We start from the raw sequence: 16,919 nt of genomic DNA, 5'->3' as shown, positions 1-16,919 counted from the left end.
GCCTTCTTCAATTAGGATACAGAATGAGCTCAATTGTGTCCTATTCAGCAATTAATATTCAACTGCCCTGATAATAGGCACCTTATTGTTTGGCATTCACTCTTCTCAGAAACCTTGGCCAAGCTCAAGACTACAGTGATGCCCATGGGAAAAGATGTACAGGAACAACAGGCCCTCAATACCAAAGAGTTGTTTCTCAGGCAAAATGCTTTCTTTTTGCTGGAGCTTTCTCTTTTTTCCAATCTTACATTTCACAAAACCAAAGGACCATGCCATGGCAAAAAATGTCCATTCATTTACCAGCAGGCTGAGGGAAATAGATGATAGAGCATTTCTGAAATAAAATCAGAACAATAAAATTGGAAACAAAGAGACCCTGCAGAGGGAGGCAAGTCCTGCCACAAAAGAGAAGTTTTCAACACGTAGGCTCCTGCCGAGACTCCCCTGAACCTGAAATGAAATGAAAAGCAGAGGACGGCAGCAAAAGACTATTTTCATAAAATAAATCCCATACAGAAAAAGATGAAGCCACCATATGGTGAGGCGGTGGGAATAGGTTATGACTGTGCAGAAGGATGGGGACAGATATAGAGAGTTAATGGGACTCAGGTGCTGGTCGTTGTCTCATCAAGCTGCCCCTCACCTCTCTCCGCCTCCTGACCAACAACCCAACTCGGCCTTGCTTGCCACAAACATCCATCTTTTAGAGGATTCTTTTCTTGTTTTCATACCTCTCACATGGATGTGTTTGAATAATATGTCTTCAAAGTATTTCAACACTATAATACATAGAAAAACTAATTTGAAGCTTCTCTCCCTTTTCCCTATAAAGGTCTTTAAATTCTGATGAGTGTCTCATTAACACATTTTCATATAGTTCACTTCAAAGACTGTTCACAGGTTCCTGTGGCAATTAGGCAAAACAAGAAACATCCCAGAGCAATTACTGCACACGTACAAAAGATTTTCTTAATTCCCAGTTGACAATTTTCCCTAGAGACACTGCTGTAGAGAAGCATACACAGGAAATAGTTTAATTAAGTGAGTAAAACTCAAAAGATGAGTTAGATTATAACCTTTTAATCTCACTGCATGAGTGATATGTTTGTTATGATAGTTTATTCTATGTTGACACTGATACTGATGATTCACACTATTTTGAAATTGAAAAGTCTTCCAAGTTAATACAGGATCCTTGTCAATTATACGAATATTAGAACGCAGCAGCTTGAAGCAACCAAAACTCTTAACCGGAAAAAAGTATAATTCAATCCTCTTGCATAACAATGAGGACATGTTTTTCCCCCACATTCATCAACCTCCTGCTGCTTTCCGCTCTGAGAGAATGTTAGATGCCCTGCAAAAAGTGCTATCTTTCTCTACTGCTAGTAGAATGACATCTCCCCCAATAGGTGAAGTTTTGCACCTTCCAGGAATAAGACAAGTCAACCATAACAACCACTAGGGCACTGTGAGAGCCCCACAGACAGCTCGTCCAATCTGTCTCCCATTCTGCTTGAGAAAAACAAAACCCAACGCAGCGCCTCTGGTTGTACAACCAGTTCTCCATACAGTGCTGACATGAACCCAAGGGGCACCCACTGTACAACCACGTCAAGTCCTGCCTTCAGCATCTTTAGAAAGATTAATGAGCAAGCACACTCCAAAAGATTCCCCTGCCTCCACTCTCACTTTCTAAGTAATCCGGAGAGGTTCCAGTCATTACCTGAGATGCTAAGTGGGTGATTTTTTACTTCAAAGTCTTTAATTTGATAAAGATTCTTAATTTATACTGCCATAGCCTAGCAGATTTCCAAAAGACACAAGTGTAATTCTGCCCCAATGACCAGAACATTTTTCAACAGTAAAGTTGAAGTTTATGGGTGGGGGAATTAGTGTATTTGTAAGTAGGTAAAAGGGTTTTCTTTTAAATCAGCCACTATTGTGGCTGTCCAATATGCAGAGTTACATGAATTAAGATTCATCTGTCTTCTGCCTAGGCTTCATAGACTGTTGCAGCTTTACTTTTTCTATTTACCAGCAAGCAGAACAGCTCCACAATCCCCAGAAGAAAGCCACCACACCTGTATCATGACAAGTTAATTAAATGGGGGAAAAAATAAAGATCCAATTAAAACTCGATTTCATTTAGGTTAGTGCACAGTGTGTTAAAGATACTGCTATGAAACAATGATCCTTGCTTCTTTGAAACAAGACAGCAGCCTATGGAGCAGTTATACAAGACAGTACGGTAGCTTTTACATTCTACCTAAATCTACAACTTTGCTGAAATAAATTTGAGATTTCCACCAATGATGGGGGGGAAATAGTCTAATTTTGATTAGACTATTTAAACATTTTGATTCTCATTTGAACAACTTGACCCTTAATCAGGAGTCACTTCACCTCTTTGCAGTGGTTCCACCAAAATCATCCCAGAGATAATAACCAGTTTTTTCTGAGGTGATGATGAAAAGATTGCAATTTTAGACCCACATAACAAGATATAGTTACTTATTTCAAAATGGCAGTGCTTCACAGTTTGATGCCAATAACAGAACAGTCATTATCTAATGAGTTTTTTGATTCTGGAGTTGACCCTGACCAAAATCTTCACTGCCCTCCTCTTCATTAACAAACTGCAAAAAGCTGTGATTGTAAATGACGTAAAATGATCTGTATCTTAACACAGCGAATCATCTGTGCTTGCACAGATTAGACATGGATCTTGTCTTTACAAGAAAAGAGAGGGTGTAGCAGAAGAGGAAACAAGCAAATCCATACCTACTTATTAGCTGATTCATAGGAAACACAATAATGTTAAGATCTAACCATTATAGAGTCTGAAGTGTTAAGACTGATAAGTGGTCTTCCTGGTCTTCAAAGGATAGCTGATGATGATAATGAAACATTATTATTCATGAGCTCTAGACTCATGTCTCAAGGGTTTAAAAAAGAAGCTGCCACTTTGGGGCATAATGTTTCATCAGCTTAGACCTTCTCTAGAAAGCATTGCAACAAGCTATATATAGTTTATCAATGAAGAAAAAGCGTAATGAAATGGTGTGTTTGTGTGCAAATGCAAAGGAGACAACACAAAAAATGGTATTGAGATTTTTAAGAAGACAATATAATCTTCATCCTCCTCTCCACTGCCTCAGTTTCCACCACATATCTCCTTTAAGTCTTTTTGTGTTCCCTTTTTTCTTTAAACAAATCATTTGTCAGTGCCTGGCAGAAGTTTTGGCTTTGGCTAAAACCATGTTATCTTAAAAACTTAAAAGTTTGATAAATGCATCTCACCTGGAGGAAATTCACATTAGCAATAAGAATGTCAACATAAGGTTATGAGCTTTCAGTTTGCATCTGCAGACATCGTCCTTGTAAATGTCAGGCTCAGTTGATACGTGGATGCAAAATGGTGCCACCGAGAGCAACCTGTGCTCTGTTTGTTCTGTAGCCTGTGTTTTGTTTTTCCCTTGTCACTTTAACCTGCCTCCTACAACCATCCTTCACCCTGTTTGCAATAATGTCTCTGACATTTTTCTGCAGGACTGCTGCAACCTCGAAAAAGCAAAGATCAAGAGGAGATTGCTTGGTTATTCACTGACATGTGTCCTTTTGTATGATATCACCAGAGAAGAAGAAAAACAAACACCTGGAAGTTTTTGACAGAATTTAATATGTTGTGTTATGAGATGCAATGGAGTGCCGTGGCTGCAATATCATGTTTGAACAGGTGTGAATATATTAATTGTATACTTCAATTTAAACACCCACAACCTTGAAGAAACATAATGACAAATGGCTTGCCAAAACATCAACATCATAAATTGAGTGCTACCAATAAAAAAAAGATGCTGACATACAGTCCTGAGATTTCAGATTAATTTATCTGTGAAGATGGTATGAAATCATCATCATAATAGTAGTCATTACTGTGTGTCAGTGAATGCCTGTTTGGCTCAGTCTGCTAACATTCAGGGACAGGCTCCGGGAATGATGAATGTTGTCAGACGAGCAATTTGTTTTGGCAACTCAGGTCAGCCAAGGGAATGAATGGCACAATTGTAAGGAATGATATTACCATTTCTTTAATTTCCTGTCAATTGGAGACTTCCACTATGTTAATATTAGACTGACTGTTTGTTTTTATGATGAGGCCAAGCAAAATGTAAAAAGGAAACGTTCCCTCTTTTACAGAAGGAAAGTTTTGTTGCGTTTCATAAACATCACAAACATCTAGTTTGCATGTGAATACGATGGCACTCTGCCATTTTCTAAATCACTCCAAAGTCCAGCATCAACACAGTTTCTGATGCAGTATGCTGGCGGTGGAACAAATCAATTCTGATTGCATACTGTTCAAGTGCTTCTCTAATCTTATGTCTTCTGCAGGCCTCTGACACCCCCAGAGCAAATAACGTCAGGGTGCACTGGAGGAAGCAGATGTATCTATTAAGAACTCACTCATGTGAGCACAATTTTATTCATGATCACCTGTGAAAAAAACTCCAGACTATGTGTTTATGCACAGGTAATAGTTGATTAATGTGACATTAAGTGTCAGCAGATTATACTTACCATCATGGTCAGAATTTGACCATAAGCAACTCTAGACATAATCTAAGAGAAAATAAGTGATGTTTCAAGAGTTTTACCTCTAATATTGATATATGGTTATATATGTTATTGGTGATCAGGATACAAGCATATCACAGCCGTTGTTTTTTTTTAGTATGCGTCACTTTTGATATCCCACATTACGTCACAGTATTATAGTGCATTCAAACATACTCAACTAAAAACTAATTATAGCCGTTCAAAGAAGTTTTTGTTGGCAGATTTGTTTTCAATTCTCAGCTGATTATAGAAGTGATTACAGCATCTAGCGTTGGATCTGAATTTGAAATTTGTGGCTCTCCAACTGTTTTCTCTCTTAATTTCACTAATATTTACATCTGAACCTGCAGCTGGCCAGAGAAGAATGAATTAACCTGTGAATGAATCATCATTCATCCTGAGCCAGAGCGCTCATCTCCAATGAAATTAACATAAATCCCAAAGTAATTTCAGAATAATTTAAAGCTAAATAGCAAAGGGCTGAATAATCAACAAGTAATGAGAAGTAAAATTGGTCATCTGTTCACATCTTTCACTATCAGCTTCATCAACAGGCACGGCTGCTTCCATTCATTCCAAACAATCATCTTTAGAGGTCAGTCCCCCTTCTATCCAGTTAATTTTACCAAGAGGCATGAATGTTTCAGTTCGTACTGTATTACTCATCTCTCCTGAGACAGAAAGGCCAAATAGCAGCCTTATTAATTTATTCATGTGAGCCATCTCTTCCTTTTCCTGCCATAAATGCAAATTCAGGCACGATTAGGATTCCAATTTTCATGTTGTAGAACGATCAGGCCTCAAAAATCAATTTTGGAATAATCTAATTTCAGACTTTCTGATTCAACTGTAAGGAACATGCTGGTAAACTTAACAAACATAATTAGTGATATCCATAATAATTTAATATTTAATTTAATCTACTTCACCTCTAATTACTTCTTCTCAAAAGGTTATTTTCAAATCATATAAACCATATGCATGCATGCTGCACAACACCCTCCAACTGTTGCTTATCAGACCTGTTATTAATCTGTGAATGGAGTCACTGACTGCAAGTCAAATGAGAGCATGAAATTATAGACAAAGATCTGTTACCAGACCCCTGTACACTTTTTCGTGACACCAAATGTACGACTCATCCATCTTACCTTATGTTCCTCTGAAATGTTATTTTCTTTTATCACCAGTAGTTGCAAACTATGTTCAAAACAGAATCGAATAAGTATGAAATACGGACAGAAACAAACAAAATAAATGGTACTTTCCAAAGTGTTCGACAGTGTGTCTTAAGGAGGAATCTTAAAAGGAAATGTGTCCACTGGGCTGAAATTATTTTTGCAGGAAATGGACATCTCTCCGCTGTCAGAGAGCAAAGCCCAACAACACTCACAGTATGCCAAGCTTCAGTATCATCCCACTTCCCATTAGTCATGCTGCTATGTGACTCGTATGCATTTGATTTCAATGAGAGAATGATTACATATTTCTACATGGCTGGCAGTGCAGATTATTAGCATAAGCGGTACTGGTAAATGACTTTCCGTAACAAAGCAAATACCAAACTGAGTATGTAGAACTAACACTGTGGGGCAAACAACAACTTGACAGAAACCTCAGCATTGGGCTCTTGAGGAATATCACACTGATGATTCTTGCATAGGTTTACACATTAGTGATTCAGGTCTGCTACTGTGTTGAAGTTTGCGGGGATAAAAATCAAACACCATCAGTATGTGATGTGTCTGTGCCTTCAGCAAGTGAGCATCACTGATGCCTCAACAGTGCCACCTTTTGATGAAAGCTATTAAGTGAGCCTCTCCTTCATGTTCAGCCTCATCAAAGACACTTTTGTGAAGCTCAAGAAGACATCTATCTTGACAAAAGTGTTGATTTTAGAATACAAATTAGACAAATAAAAGGCAGCAACTATGATTTTATTGGCTTTCTGTACATTCTAGCAAGGAAATATTTCTCAGCTGAGTCCTTCCTGCTGGCATTTGGCTTCAAAGTCCGAACACTACCAAACACACTCGAGAGTTTCTGCTGCAGTTTCTGAGTGAGGATCCCATCCCAGTATTTACAGACCAGAGAGCCCCCTGGCTGTAAAATCTTCCCCGCCAAGTCTATCAAAGTCAAACACAAAGTGATCAGTTTCTCATGGTCCATGTCTCGGAAACCGCTGGCATTGGGCGCCATGTCGCTCAGGATGATGTGAGCCTGACCACTGGGGAGCAGTTCAAGCACCTTGGCATGTGTGGCAGGGTCAGCGACATCGTGATTGGACAGGAAGTGGGCACCGTCCAGAGGTGGTATGTGCAGCAGATCAATGCCAACGACTGTACCACGTGGTAGCTCTGAATCTACAATGAAAGAAAAGATTTCCATTGATTCATCTAGCATCAATAATCTCACCAAGTTCCTTCAGGTGATGATAAATAACAGTACCATTTAAGTATCATGCCATATCTTTATCATCAGAATACTCCGATATCAGTCTGATACTGACTCAAATAGTTGGATCAGGTATGGGTGACAATGAGCCAATATGGCATCACATACCATTATTTTACTAAATAAGAATTCATTAAATTTATATCTCTGTATTAATTTGTTTCATTTTGTTTTACAAAGTTATGATAGGAATGTTTAAGCCGAGCCTGATATTGCTTTACACATCAAAGAATGATCCCAGTCTCTTCCACACAGTGAGGCATACAGATTATTAATTAAACACTGCTATCAGAGTGGTACGTGGTCATGGCTGATTTTAAATCTACATGTATATGTATGTAATAAATTAATGTAGTTCAGTTTTGGATTGCTGAATTTAGTATTTGCAGATAAAACAAACAGCCAGCCTGGGAAACTGGTAAAGGGCTGAATTCATTACTGGTGGTTTAGTTGCCAACTTAAAGCACTTTTAGTGTTTTTTAATCTGTTGACTGCTTACATATTGTTTCACTTTTAAGGAGATACTAATACACACATTTCTACACTAGTGTATTGCATTTGTTTAGCCAAACTTCTTTGGTTAATTTCCTGTCTTCTGAGCAGCCACTGGTTTCACTTAATTAGTATGAAAAATCAACTAGCGAACATTTTAAAAGTTCTCCAGACTAGTAATCCATCAAAATCACATCTGATTCTACTTTTGTCAAACTTGTGTTGGGTTGTGTTGCTTGTTAACACAGTGCAGACTCTGCAAATCAATCTGCTTCATTCCTAAATAACATTAACTAAGTCTGACAAGAACAAATGCAGACATGATTTATAATTGAGATTAATTCCCTCACCGAAGCAAAGTAAAAGTGTCTGTGTGTCGATTTTCATACTATAGTGAAAAAAACTGGCTGTCTGAAAGGTAGAAAAAACCATCTGAAACTCTGTGTTTTAAAAAATCCAGTTTGTAGTTACTGTAGGTAAAGAATACAGGACTAGAAAGAGGTTTTAAACAGGTGGCATCAGCTGTGACATCTGCTACATAAAAACACTTCACATTATGTTTTATGACTCAGATATTATAAAACTGCAGAACATTGCTGTGACTTTCTGAGTCATGCAGTGAGTGTATTTGCACAAAGTTTAGAGGCTAACTGAAGGGAAATGAAATTTGCAAAATTAAGTCTTTTGCTGATCTATACAACAGTTTATCTAGAGCTGCAACAATTTGTCAATCAACTGAACATTTGTTTCCAATTATGATGATCGAAAAATAATCTAAAAAAATCTCTAATTGCAGCTTCTCAAATGTGACTATTTTCTGATTTACTTACATTCTGTGATGGTAAACTATTGATAAATTGTATCGTCATGGCAATATTACTCAACATAATTTTTCCAAAATTCAGCCCTAGTAGTACCAAAACATCACACAGTATCATGTATCATAGGCTGATACTGATGGAAATAAACAAAACTCATGACAAACACAAACTTGTGTTTTTTTTTAACTGAGGTATTGAGTCACATGTATTAAAAACTGTCCATTTATTACAATGATGATGTCCATAATAACCTCTATCACTAACCTTTCTTGCAAAATCTTTTTTTCTGATAATATTTCAAGCTCAAAGTACTCTACAAATCTTTATTTTTTAAGTTCAAAGTAATGCCAGTATTGATCACAAGATTGATTGATACAAAAAAAAATAATTCTACTGTAAAGGGCAAAGTAAAATAACATGTTTTTGACTTTTGACTAAGCTTTGTGGGTAAATAAACCCTAATTTAGTCCTTATGCAGATTGGTCCTACATGATTATCTGCATCTATACCCGTCTCTCCTCTCACCTGTCCCGGCTGAGTTGACCCTCTGGACTGCCACCTGGCTCCAGGCTCCAGGCGCAGCTCCGCAGTCCACCACACTGTATCCGGGCTGTAACACCCTGAACTTGTCATCTATCTCCAGCAGCTTGAAGGCGCTTCTGCACCGAAAGTTTAATGCGTGAGAGGCTTTGACGTACGGGTCACGGAGCTGCCGCTGCAGCCAGCGCTGCTCTGCGGGTGTCTTGCCCTTCATCTTCTTCAGGAGACATAAAGAGGAATGGATAAACCTCCTCTGCTGAGAGAAGCACCACATTGTTTTTAACCTAGCAGGGTCATGGGCAACGCGTGGTCATCTGCGCATGCGTGGAAAACACAACTCACCATTGGTTAAGGAAAGACTTTGTGTGTAATGCTTAAATATGTCCTCCTCACTGGAAAACACTGACATCAATAGTTCCTATGTGGGATGCACACTTTCTTTCAGATCAGGAAATATCACAAAGATTAAAACAATTAAATAATGGTAACTGTGTTTCATGCATTCATCAAGTGACATCACATCAAGACAACTGCAATCAAAGCCCTGCTTGCCCTACACTTAAGAAAATGAAATCAGGCACTTCTTGTAAGTCACTCAGCAATAATGTTGTTGTTCATTTCAGTACCATTTATGCCTTGTGTTTATACCTTTTTTTTTAAATACTGATCTTCTTTTTTTTTTAAATGTCTGTATCTGTTTATTTCCTGCATTTTATATTTAATTGTTTCTTATCTTTTATTAAGTTTTAGATCAGCTTAAGTGTAAGGCACTTTGTAAAATCTCCTGGTAAAAAGGTTATACATGAATAGTGTTACTATTTTAGTATACTCATACAATTTCTTGTGGCAATACTGATTATGCATTTCCCAAGAAATATACATTAATTAAAACAGCAAGGTTACAGTAACAATATACAGTAAACAAATAAATCAACCAGTTACATAGATAAACTAATGAATAAATACATCTAATACAAATAAAACAAAAATGCCTTTACATTCCAGTATCAAGTTTCAGTTAGATTTTTGTACATAACTAAATATATAAAAATAATTGATATATTGAGACCCTATCAACAAATCTCGTAATTATTTATGTGGTGGCAAAGATAGTTAAATAAATAAAAATTTGGTCAAAACACCGGAAACTGTGACATATCTTAACATTTGTGTATGTTATATGAAGGAACACTTTGGTCATGTTTCTAGCCGATCCTGTTTCGGGGTAACACATTAGAGCAGATCTTTAAAGCAATGGATAGAGCTCGTGGGTTGAGTTGACATGATTTAATCAATCCATATTGTTATATTATCAGCGCATCACGCAAGGACGTCTGCAGTGTTGCACGCGGGAGTCATTCAACATTAAAGTCAACTAGTTTTGTGCCGCGTGCACCCAATAAATACCTTCTTATTATTCAGTATTTGTCTTTTTTAACAGGTCACACACTAAACAGGTGAGGTTTAACGTAGTGTTGACTGTGCTCAGACTGTGGAGGTGGAAGCTCATGTTACTTGTAGCGGTTTTTAGCCTGTAGTGTGTTTTTAAGTGGGCCTCTATTTCCCTCCTCCAGGTGAGATGTTGAGCTCCAAGCTGCTCACCTTGGTGCTGGTGGTCCAACCAGGCAGAGTGCTGCTGGGTATGAAGAAGAGGGGATTTGGGGCTGGGAAGTGGAATGGGTTTGGGGGCAAAGTTCAACCTGGAGAAACTATTGAAGATGCTGCAAGAAGGTAAATTCATCTGAAACCCTTCATCTTATTCTTATGTATGGGTTGTATTTTAGTATGTGAACTATCTGTGGCCAGTAGACAGAGGTGGAAGAAGTATTTAGATGCTGTACTTTGGTAAAAGTACATAGGTATTAGCAGCAAAATGTACCTCAAGTATTAAAGTACTAGTATTTGTTTGGTCCCTCTGATTTATATGTTATTATATTACATCATTAATACTGAAGCATCAGTGTGAAAGCAGCATGTTACTGTTGTAGCTGCTGGAGGTGGAGCTAGTTTCAACTACTTGATAGACAACTGGCTAGTTTAGTCCAGTGGTTCCCAACCTAGGGTCAGGCCCCTCCAAAGGGTCAGCAGATACATTTAGGGGGTGGTGAGATGATTAATGGGGGAGGAAAGAAGAAAAAACAAAGTTCTGATACACAAATCTGACTTTTTCCCTAATGTTGGATTTTTGGTGAAATATTGGATCATTTGAACATGTATTGAAATGAAACCACGTGAGAAGTTTATAGGGAAAAATCACTATTTGGTGGAGCTGTTAACACATTTGAAATGTGACCCCGACTACACACTGCTTTTTGTAAGTGGATTCATTTTTAACACTAGGTTGTATTTTAAAACCTTGTTATATTATCCATTGTGCACAAACTTTAGAAAAGTAACTAAAGCTGTCAAATAAATCTAGTGGATTAGAAGTATGAAGTTGCTAACTAAATACTAACTGGAAGTAAAGTACAAATACTTAAAAATGATACTTACGTACATTACCAGAGTGAGTGGACTTAGTTGCTTTGCACCACTGCCAATAGATTAGGGTCAGTCAGTGTTATTTCAGTTACATGTTTGTTATTACAGATCAGGTCTTTATTAAAAACTGGTTCAAGTACAATATAGTGATACGTTAATGAGTAAAGGGTGTGTAACAATAAGCTCACAGTATAATATTACACAGTATAAGGTAGGGAACTGAATGCAGAAGTATGTATTAACTATAAATACTTTGCTTAAGGAAAAAAAGAAAGTTACATAAAAATGTGTTTTACTTTGCAATCCTTTTCCAGCTTCACAAGGCATGCTATCACATTTTTGTGTTGCTAACACGCATTAATAAAAAACAACATTCCCAAAGCTGTGAAGCAGCTGTTGGGATCAAACAGTGTGTAAATATTAATATAACACCACAGGTAATTACAGTATAATGTTCAAATATAAAGAGGAGGATAGTAAACAGTAAATAAAATTAAAAAAGACCAGCTAATTGAATATGTGAGTCTGTGTAGTTTGTAAGTTCTACAGAATAAATGAATGTTGAGGGTTTGATCAGTCATCAGCAGGAAGTTTGCTCTAAAGCTAAAGGAAGGAAACCCCGAGGGAAAAACAGGCCCAGTCCCAAGATGTTTTCACTTTAACGTGAAAAACAAACCTGCTATGTGTAAAGAATATTTTGGAAGAAAAGCTCTCAGGGCAGCCAGACAGTCCTCAGTGTTGGAGCTCTGTGTGTTGGTAAAAATACTTCAGGTGGTGATGGCTGTTTGACTGCTATTAGCTTGATAAAACAATGAGGGGAAAGAGTTCTTGCTATTACCTCAAATGTTTTTATCTATACTGAGGAGAAAGTCGACTATTCATTTAGTATTAGATGTCTAAGATACAAGATTGAAATATAATATGCTTTTTCAGTGTTTTACTGTTAGTTACCGTTGCTTTTTTGTATAAGAATGAGAAGGAATAGGACTTACCGTTGTAGGTGTAAAAGTAACAGTTTAAACAGCAAGGATAACAGTGTTTCCCACACTTTCAGAATACATGTTCAGGGGTCATCCCTGAAGGAAGTAAGAGTGGGAACCAGACGGCACTGAGCATGAGAATCAACTGCAAACTGATCTTGAATGCTTTCAATTGCATCCCACGGTCTTCCTCAGCAAATGGCTCAGAATAAACCTTGTGTCTGGAAAACACTTATATCATATTACTTTACCATCTGTTCATCTTTCAGCGTCTGTGTGAAGTGTACCGTGGTATATGCATTATCAAATATGTATGTGATGTTTTCATTTTTAGAGAGCTGCACGAAGAAAGTGGTCTCACGGTGGATGCCCTCGAGAAGATCGGGAATATCAAGTTTGAATTTGTCGGAGAGACGGAGCTGCTCGACGTCCATGTTTTCAGAGCTGACACTTATAATGGACAACCAACAGAATCAGAGGGTATGAGGAAAAAATGAGTTTCACTGCACCACAATGAAGTGTGAAGAAAAGAAAAATGGGTATTGTTAAAAGGATCATTGAAAAGTGTTGCTAGTGTTTTATATCTATCACTATCTAACAATATGCAACATAAAATGAAGCCTCAAAAGAAACTGACGTTTTCACATCATTTACATAGATAGATGGAGCTTTATTGTCATTGTACAGCATATGTAACAGAATAAAATAAAGTAAAGGGTAAAGGGACATAAACACTGATTTAAAGACATTAAAAAATGTTAGACTGTTACATAAAATACATGAAGTATAAAGTTTATTAAAGTACTGGGCCTGTGCTCCAGTTATTGCCCACTGAGGTACGCGTAGTGCATTAAAAAAGTATATAAAAGTACTGGACTTGCTCCAGTTATTGCACACTGGGGAGTGATGGGATAGGGGTAGAGACGCTTTTGTTTAGTAGTACTGCAGCCCTGGGAAAGAAACAGTTTTTCTTTCTGGAAGTCTGAAATGAAATGTTTCTTTATCTCCTTCCAGACCGCAAGAGGTTGGACAGATGGTGGCATTGGGTAGCATTACCTTTAAAAGAGTTACTGAAGAAAGAGAGGTACAAAAATAAAATGGTCACGCTCTTTGGAGATGGAGAGGAACTACGTATTTTTGTAGAAGATTATCTCAAAAAAATAAAAAGTGGAAAAGCCCCTGTAATCCCATGAAATTTTTCTCTTTTGGTTCCTCTTAATCTTGACTTCCTTATAAATAATCTACCTCAATACCATCTCAGACTACATGATAATTATAGTTTAGGTTCGTCCTTAACGTTTAAATAATGAAGCCATGTGAGAATCTTACGGTATAACAGCTAAATGAATAGTTTATGTTTACGAATATCACTTTTAAAGTAAGATAGACCATAATACTCTCCCTCTAAGATTCAAACCATTATCTGGGAATGTGCTAACTTTTTCTCAGACATGACTGCGAGCAACCACAGCATATTAATGAAAGGGAAGAATTTCTATGTGTGCTCTTAACAAACCAACTTTAAAGGACTGTAAATACACAAAGGGGACAGGAGGCACTCGACAGAAGGAATGCAGAGAACCGATCTGTTATTCCTGAGAATTTAGTCAAGGTCAATTGGGGGAAGTCCTGAGACGCACACAGCAAACCGCAGCTCAAAGAGAAGTCAGAGAGCATCAGCATTGAAAAGTCTGGAGGGTAAGAGAAGTGAAACAGCCAGAGGGTGAAGAGATAAGAGGAGAAAAAGCTTGAATGAAATGTCCTGAAGTTAGTGAAAGGGAAAAAAAGTGGCACTGAACTGTTTCAATTGCTGAACAAATCGGAGACATTGGCAGCAATTCAAAGGTGTGGAATCAGGCTAAAAAGCAGTCTGGGCAATTCAAGCGGGACAGGATGGGTAAAATTTGCATCACTTGTGAGACAAAAATACAAATGAGATTGTTTTGGTTTTGAGGAGAGACTAAATTTCGTCAAAGATGTCCAATACTGTGCAAAAGTTTCAGGCACTAGTGTCAAAATAATGCCAAGAATATCAATCAACGTCTAGTAAAGTGCAGTAAACCTCAATAGACTTACTTTTTTTCAAAGTACCTGGCATATAGGTTGTTCCAAGTATTTTTGGAGGATTTGCCGCAGTTGGATTCAGGCTGTGTCAGTTACTTCAGTCTCTTTATATAATCCCAGACCAACTCTATAACGTTAAGATCAGGGCTCTGTGGGGGCCAAACCATCTGCTGCAGCACTCCTTGTTCTTCCCGTCGATGAAGATGGTTCTTTATGACTCCAGCTGTAAGTTTAGGGGTCGGTGTCGTGCTGTAGAATGAATTTGGGACCCGACACCACCCAGATGGTATTGCATTATGGATAAGAATCTAAACATCTAAAGTGCCTAAAACTTTTGCACCGTACTGTATGCACTCGTAATTTCTCACAGGCAGAAATGCTGATATTTCTCCTAGTAAAGAACAAAATGATGCCTCCATATATACAAAACAAGTCATAATGCAGCTTGAATTGATTTAATAATAATAGCACTGTGCACTGAGAAGTAACTGAGATGGGTCAGAAGTGGCAGAAAAATAATAAGTGATACACTCAGGTTCTTGCATTCTCCTGTTACGTCAAGGCAGATGATCAAAACGTTATTTTTGTTTTTTTGATGTCTAGTAATTCATTTCACTTCCTGTTTTGTTTTTTTTAGAAATGAGACCTCAGTGGTTTGAAATTGACAAAATCCCCTTCAGTCAAATGTGGGCAGATGACAGCATGTGGTTCCCCCTGATGCTCCAGAAGAAGAAATTTATGGGCTATTTCAAGTTTCAGGGTCATGACGTGATCCTCAGCCACAAACTGGAGGAGGTGGAGAAGCTGTGAGGTCTGACTGGTTCCGCCTTTCAAATGTCTTCTTTCAACGTTGGAGATATCGCTGTTAAATGTTCGTCATTCAGTCTTGTTTGTGAGAGGAAAAGCAAAGACGCTGAGGACTAAACAGAACCATGATAGCCATGTAGATATACTGTAAAATATCAGGATTAAACTTTTTTTTGTATATATTTTATTTTTTATTTGTTCTTTAGATATTTTGCTGTTATTCTTTCCTGATTACACCTTTTGTAAGAAATCAAGGCAGCAGCACACTGACATTTTTTCAGTTCTGCATTTTTATTTTCTGGATAACTGATTTAAAACAATTCAGCAAGGATTTAATTTTTTAATAAAGTATTTACAATATGTACAACAACAGTTTTATTGAGTGTCATGTTCTGTGCAAGTTAAATTGATTCCCAATACTTTTTGCCAAAACAAATGTTTTATACTGTATTATCATAAAGTATCTGTTGAGATGTACGTGCCTCAATAAAACCATTTCAACACTGTCAGTTCAGCATATTTGATATCAGTTGGTGACAATTTGTGAGGTAATGTCTAAAACGTGAGCCCAGATATTTGTCCATTTGATAAACCCTCAGAAAATCAATGTACATTGTTTTCATGCCAAATGTCTGAAAAGTGGAAAGTCTGATAAGAGATTGAAAAGGAATTTAACATTCAGATATCTGACCTGATACACATGATTGCATACATTTAAACTATATCTACAACTGCGAAGAACAGCCTTCTTTTACTATGTTTAATTAGGGAATAAAGGTGTTAAATCATTGAATTTATGACCATGCAATAAATAATGGAATCCCATTATATGATTCATTGCATGGGTACTTAAGTGAATTTATATCATTCATCTTTGGTAGAAAATCATTAGCTTATAGTGTTATTCATGCCACTAGTGCAAGTATAATTTTTTATCAATAAATCTCAAATCTTTCCCCTTTGTAGTATCCTACAAGTTTGAAATAGCTTATGAGATGAAACTGGGAGTCTTAATTTAACCAGAGAAAGCAAATAAATTGTATACAAGAAAGTAAACGCTATAATACTAAGAGAAATAGCACAGTGTTCATAAAAAATATAAAGTATGATGCTACAAATCCTTATAATCTGAAACCTGTATCAAAAACACGAGTCAAAAGTTATTTAATAGAAAAATCTAAAAACCTTTATGACTAGAAATTTAAAATAATCCTCTCCTGTAATAAAGTAAAACCATCTGTCCCTCTGTGTCACTTGTTTTCAAACTTAGTGTACATAACTTCTTACAGTAGTAAGTAAAAAGACATGTAAATTAGGAATAGAGTTATATAATATCTTCACATCTGACAAGCTGATTGGTCCCTTGTAAAATAACAGCTCAAAGGATTCTTCTTCCTTAAAGGCAGTTGTAGAAGCTGGTTTGGAAAAGGACATTGATTCATGAGCCCACAATCCCGTCCAGTTATAAGTGATACAGGTTGATGATCAAACCCAAGAAGGTAAAACATCGAGAAACTGAGAGAGCCACTTATTAACACCCTTATTAAAAATCCTCAAACTGAAGGTAATGTATGTCGTGCAATATAAGACTTTTGTAGCAGAAAAAAAAAAAGTTGTGCATTCTACGTTTTTCTTTAGCTCACAGAGCGAGTCATTT

At 37.1% G+C, this 16,919-nt stretch overlaps 2 protein-coding genes across 2 annotated transcripts; one reads left to right on the top strand and one right to left on the bottom strand.

Moving 5' to 3' along the window:
- Window positions 1-6,552: 6,552 nt before the first annotated feature.
- Window positions 6,553-9,208, bottom strand: mrm2 (mitochondrial rRNA methyltransferase 2). Its single transcript, XM_062438535.1, has 2 exons — window positions 8,916-9,208; window positions 6,553-6,986 (listed from the first exon to the last, which is right to left on the bottom strand). Exons 1-2 carry the CDS (start codon window positions 9,202-9,204, stop codon window positions 6,553-6,555), a joined length of 723 nt encoding a protein of 240 aa, XP_062294519.1. The 5' UTR covers window positions 9,205-9,208.
- Window positions 9,209-10,207: 999 nt separating this feature from the next.
- On the top strand, window positions 10,208-15,279 carry nudt1 (nudix (nucleoside diphosphate linked moiety X)-type motif 1). The gene is made up of 4 exons (XM_062439215.1): window positions 10,208-10,392; window positions 10,510-10,661; window positions 12,726-12,871; window positions 15,093-15,279. The coding sequence occupies exons 2-4, from the start codon at window positions 10,510-10,512 to the stop codon at window positions 15,263-15,265; spliced, it is 471 nt and encodes a 156-aa protein (XP_062295199.1). The 5' UTR covers window positions 10,208-10,392; the 3' UTR covers window positions 15,266-15,279.
- Window positions 15,280-16,919: the final 1,640 nt, after the last annotated feature.

This window comes from Scomber scombrus, chromosome 18, assembly GCF_963691925.1.
Source record: "Scomber scombrus chromosome 18, fScoSco1.1, whole genome shotgun sequence".
In the NCBI taxonomy this organism is placed as follows: Eukaryota; Metazoa; Chordata; class Actinopteri; order Scombriformes; family Scombridae; genus Scomber; species Scomber scombrus.
This window is presented reverse-complemented; position numbering and strand designations above follow the sequence as displayed.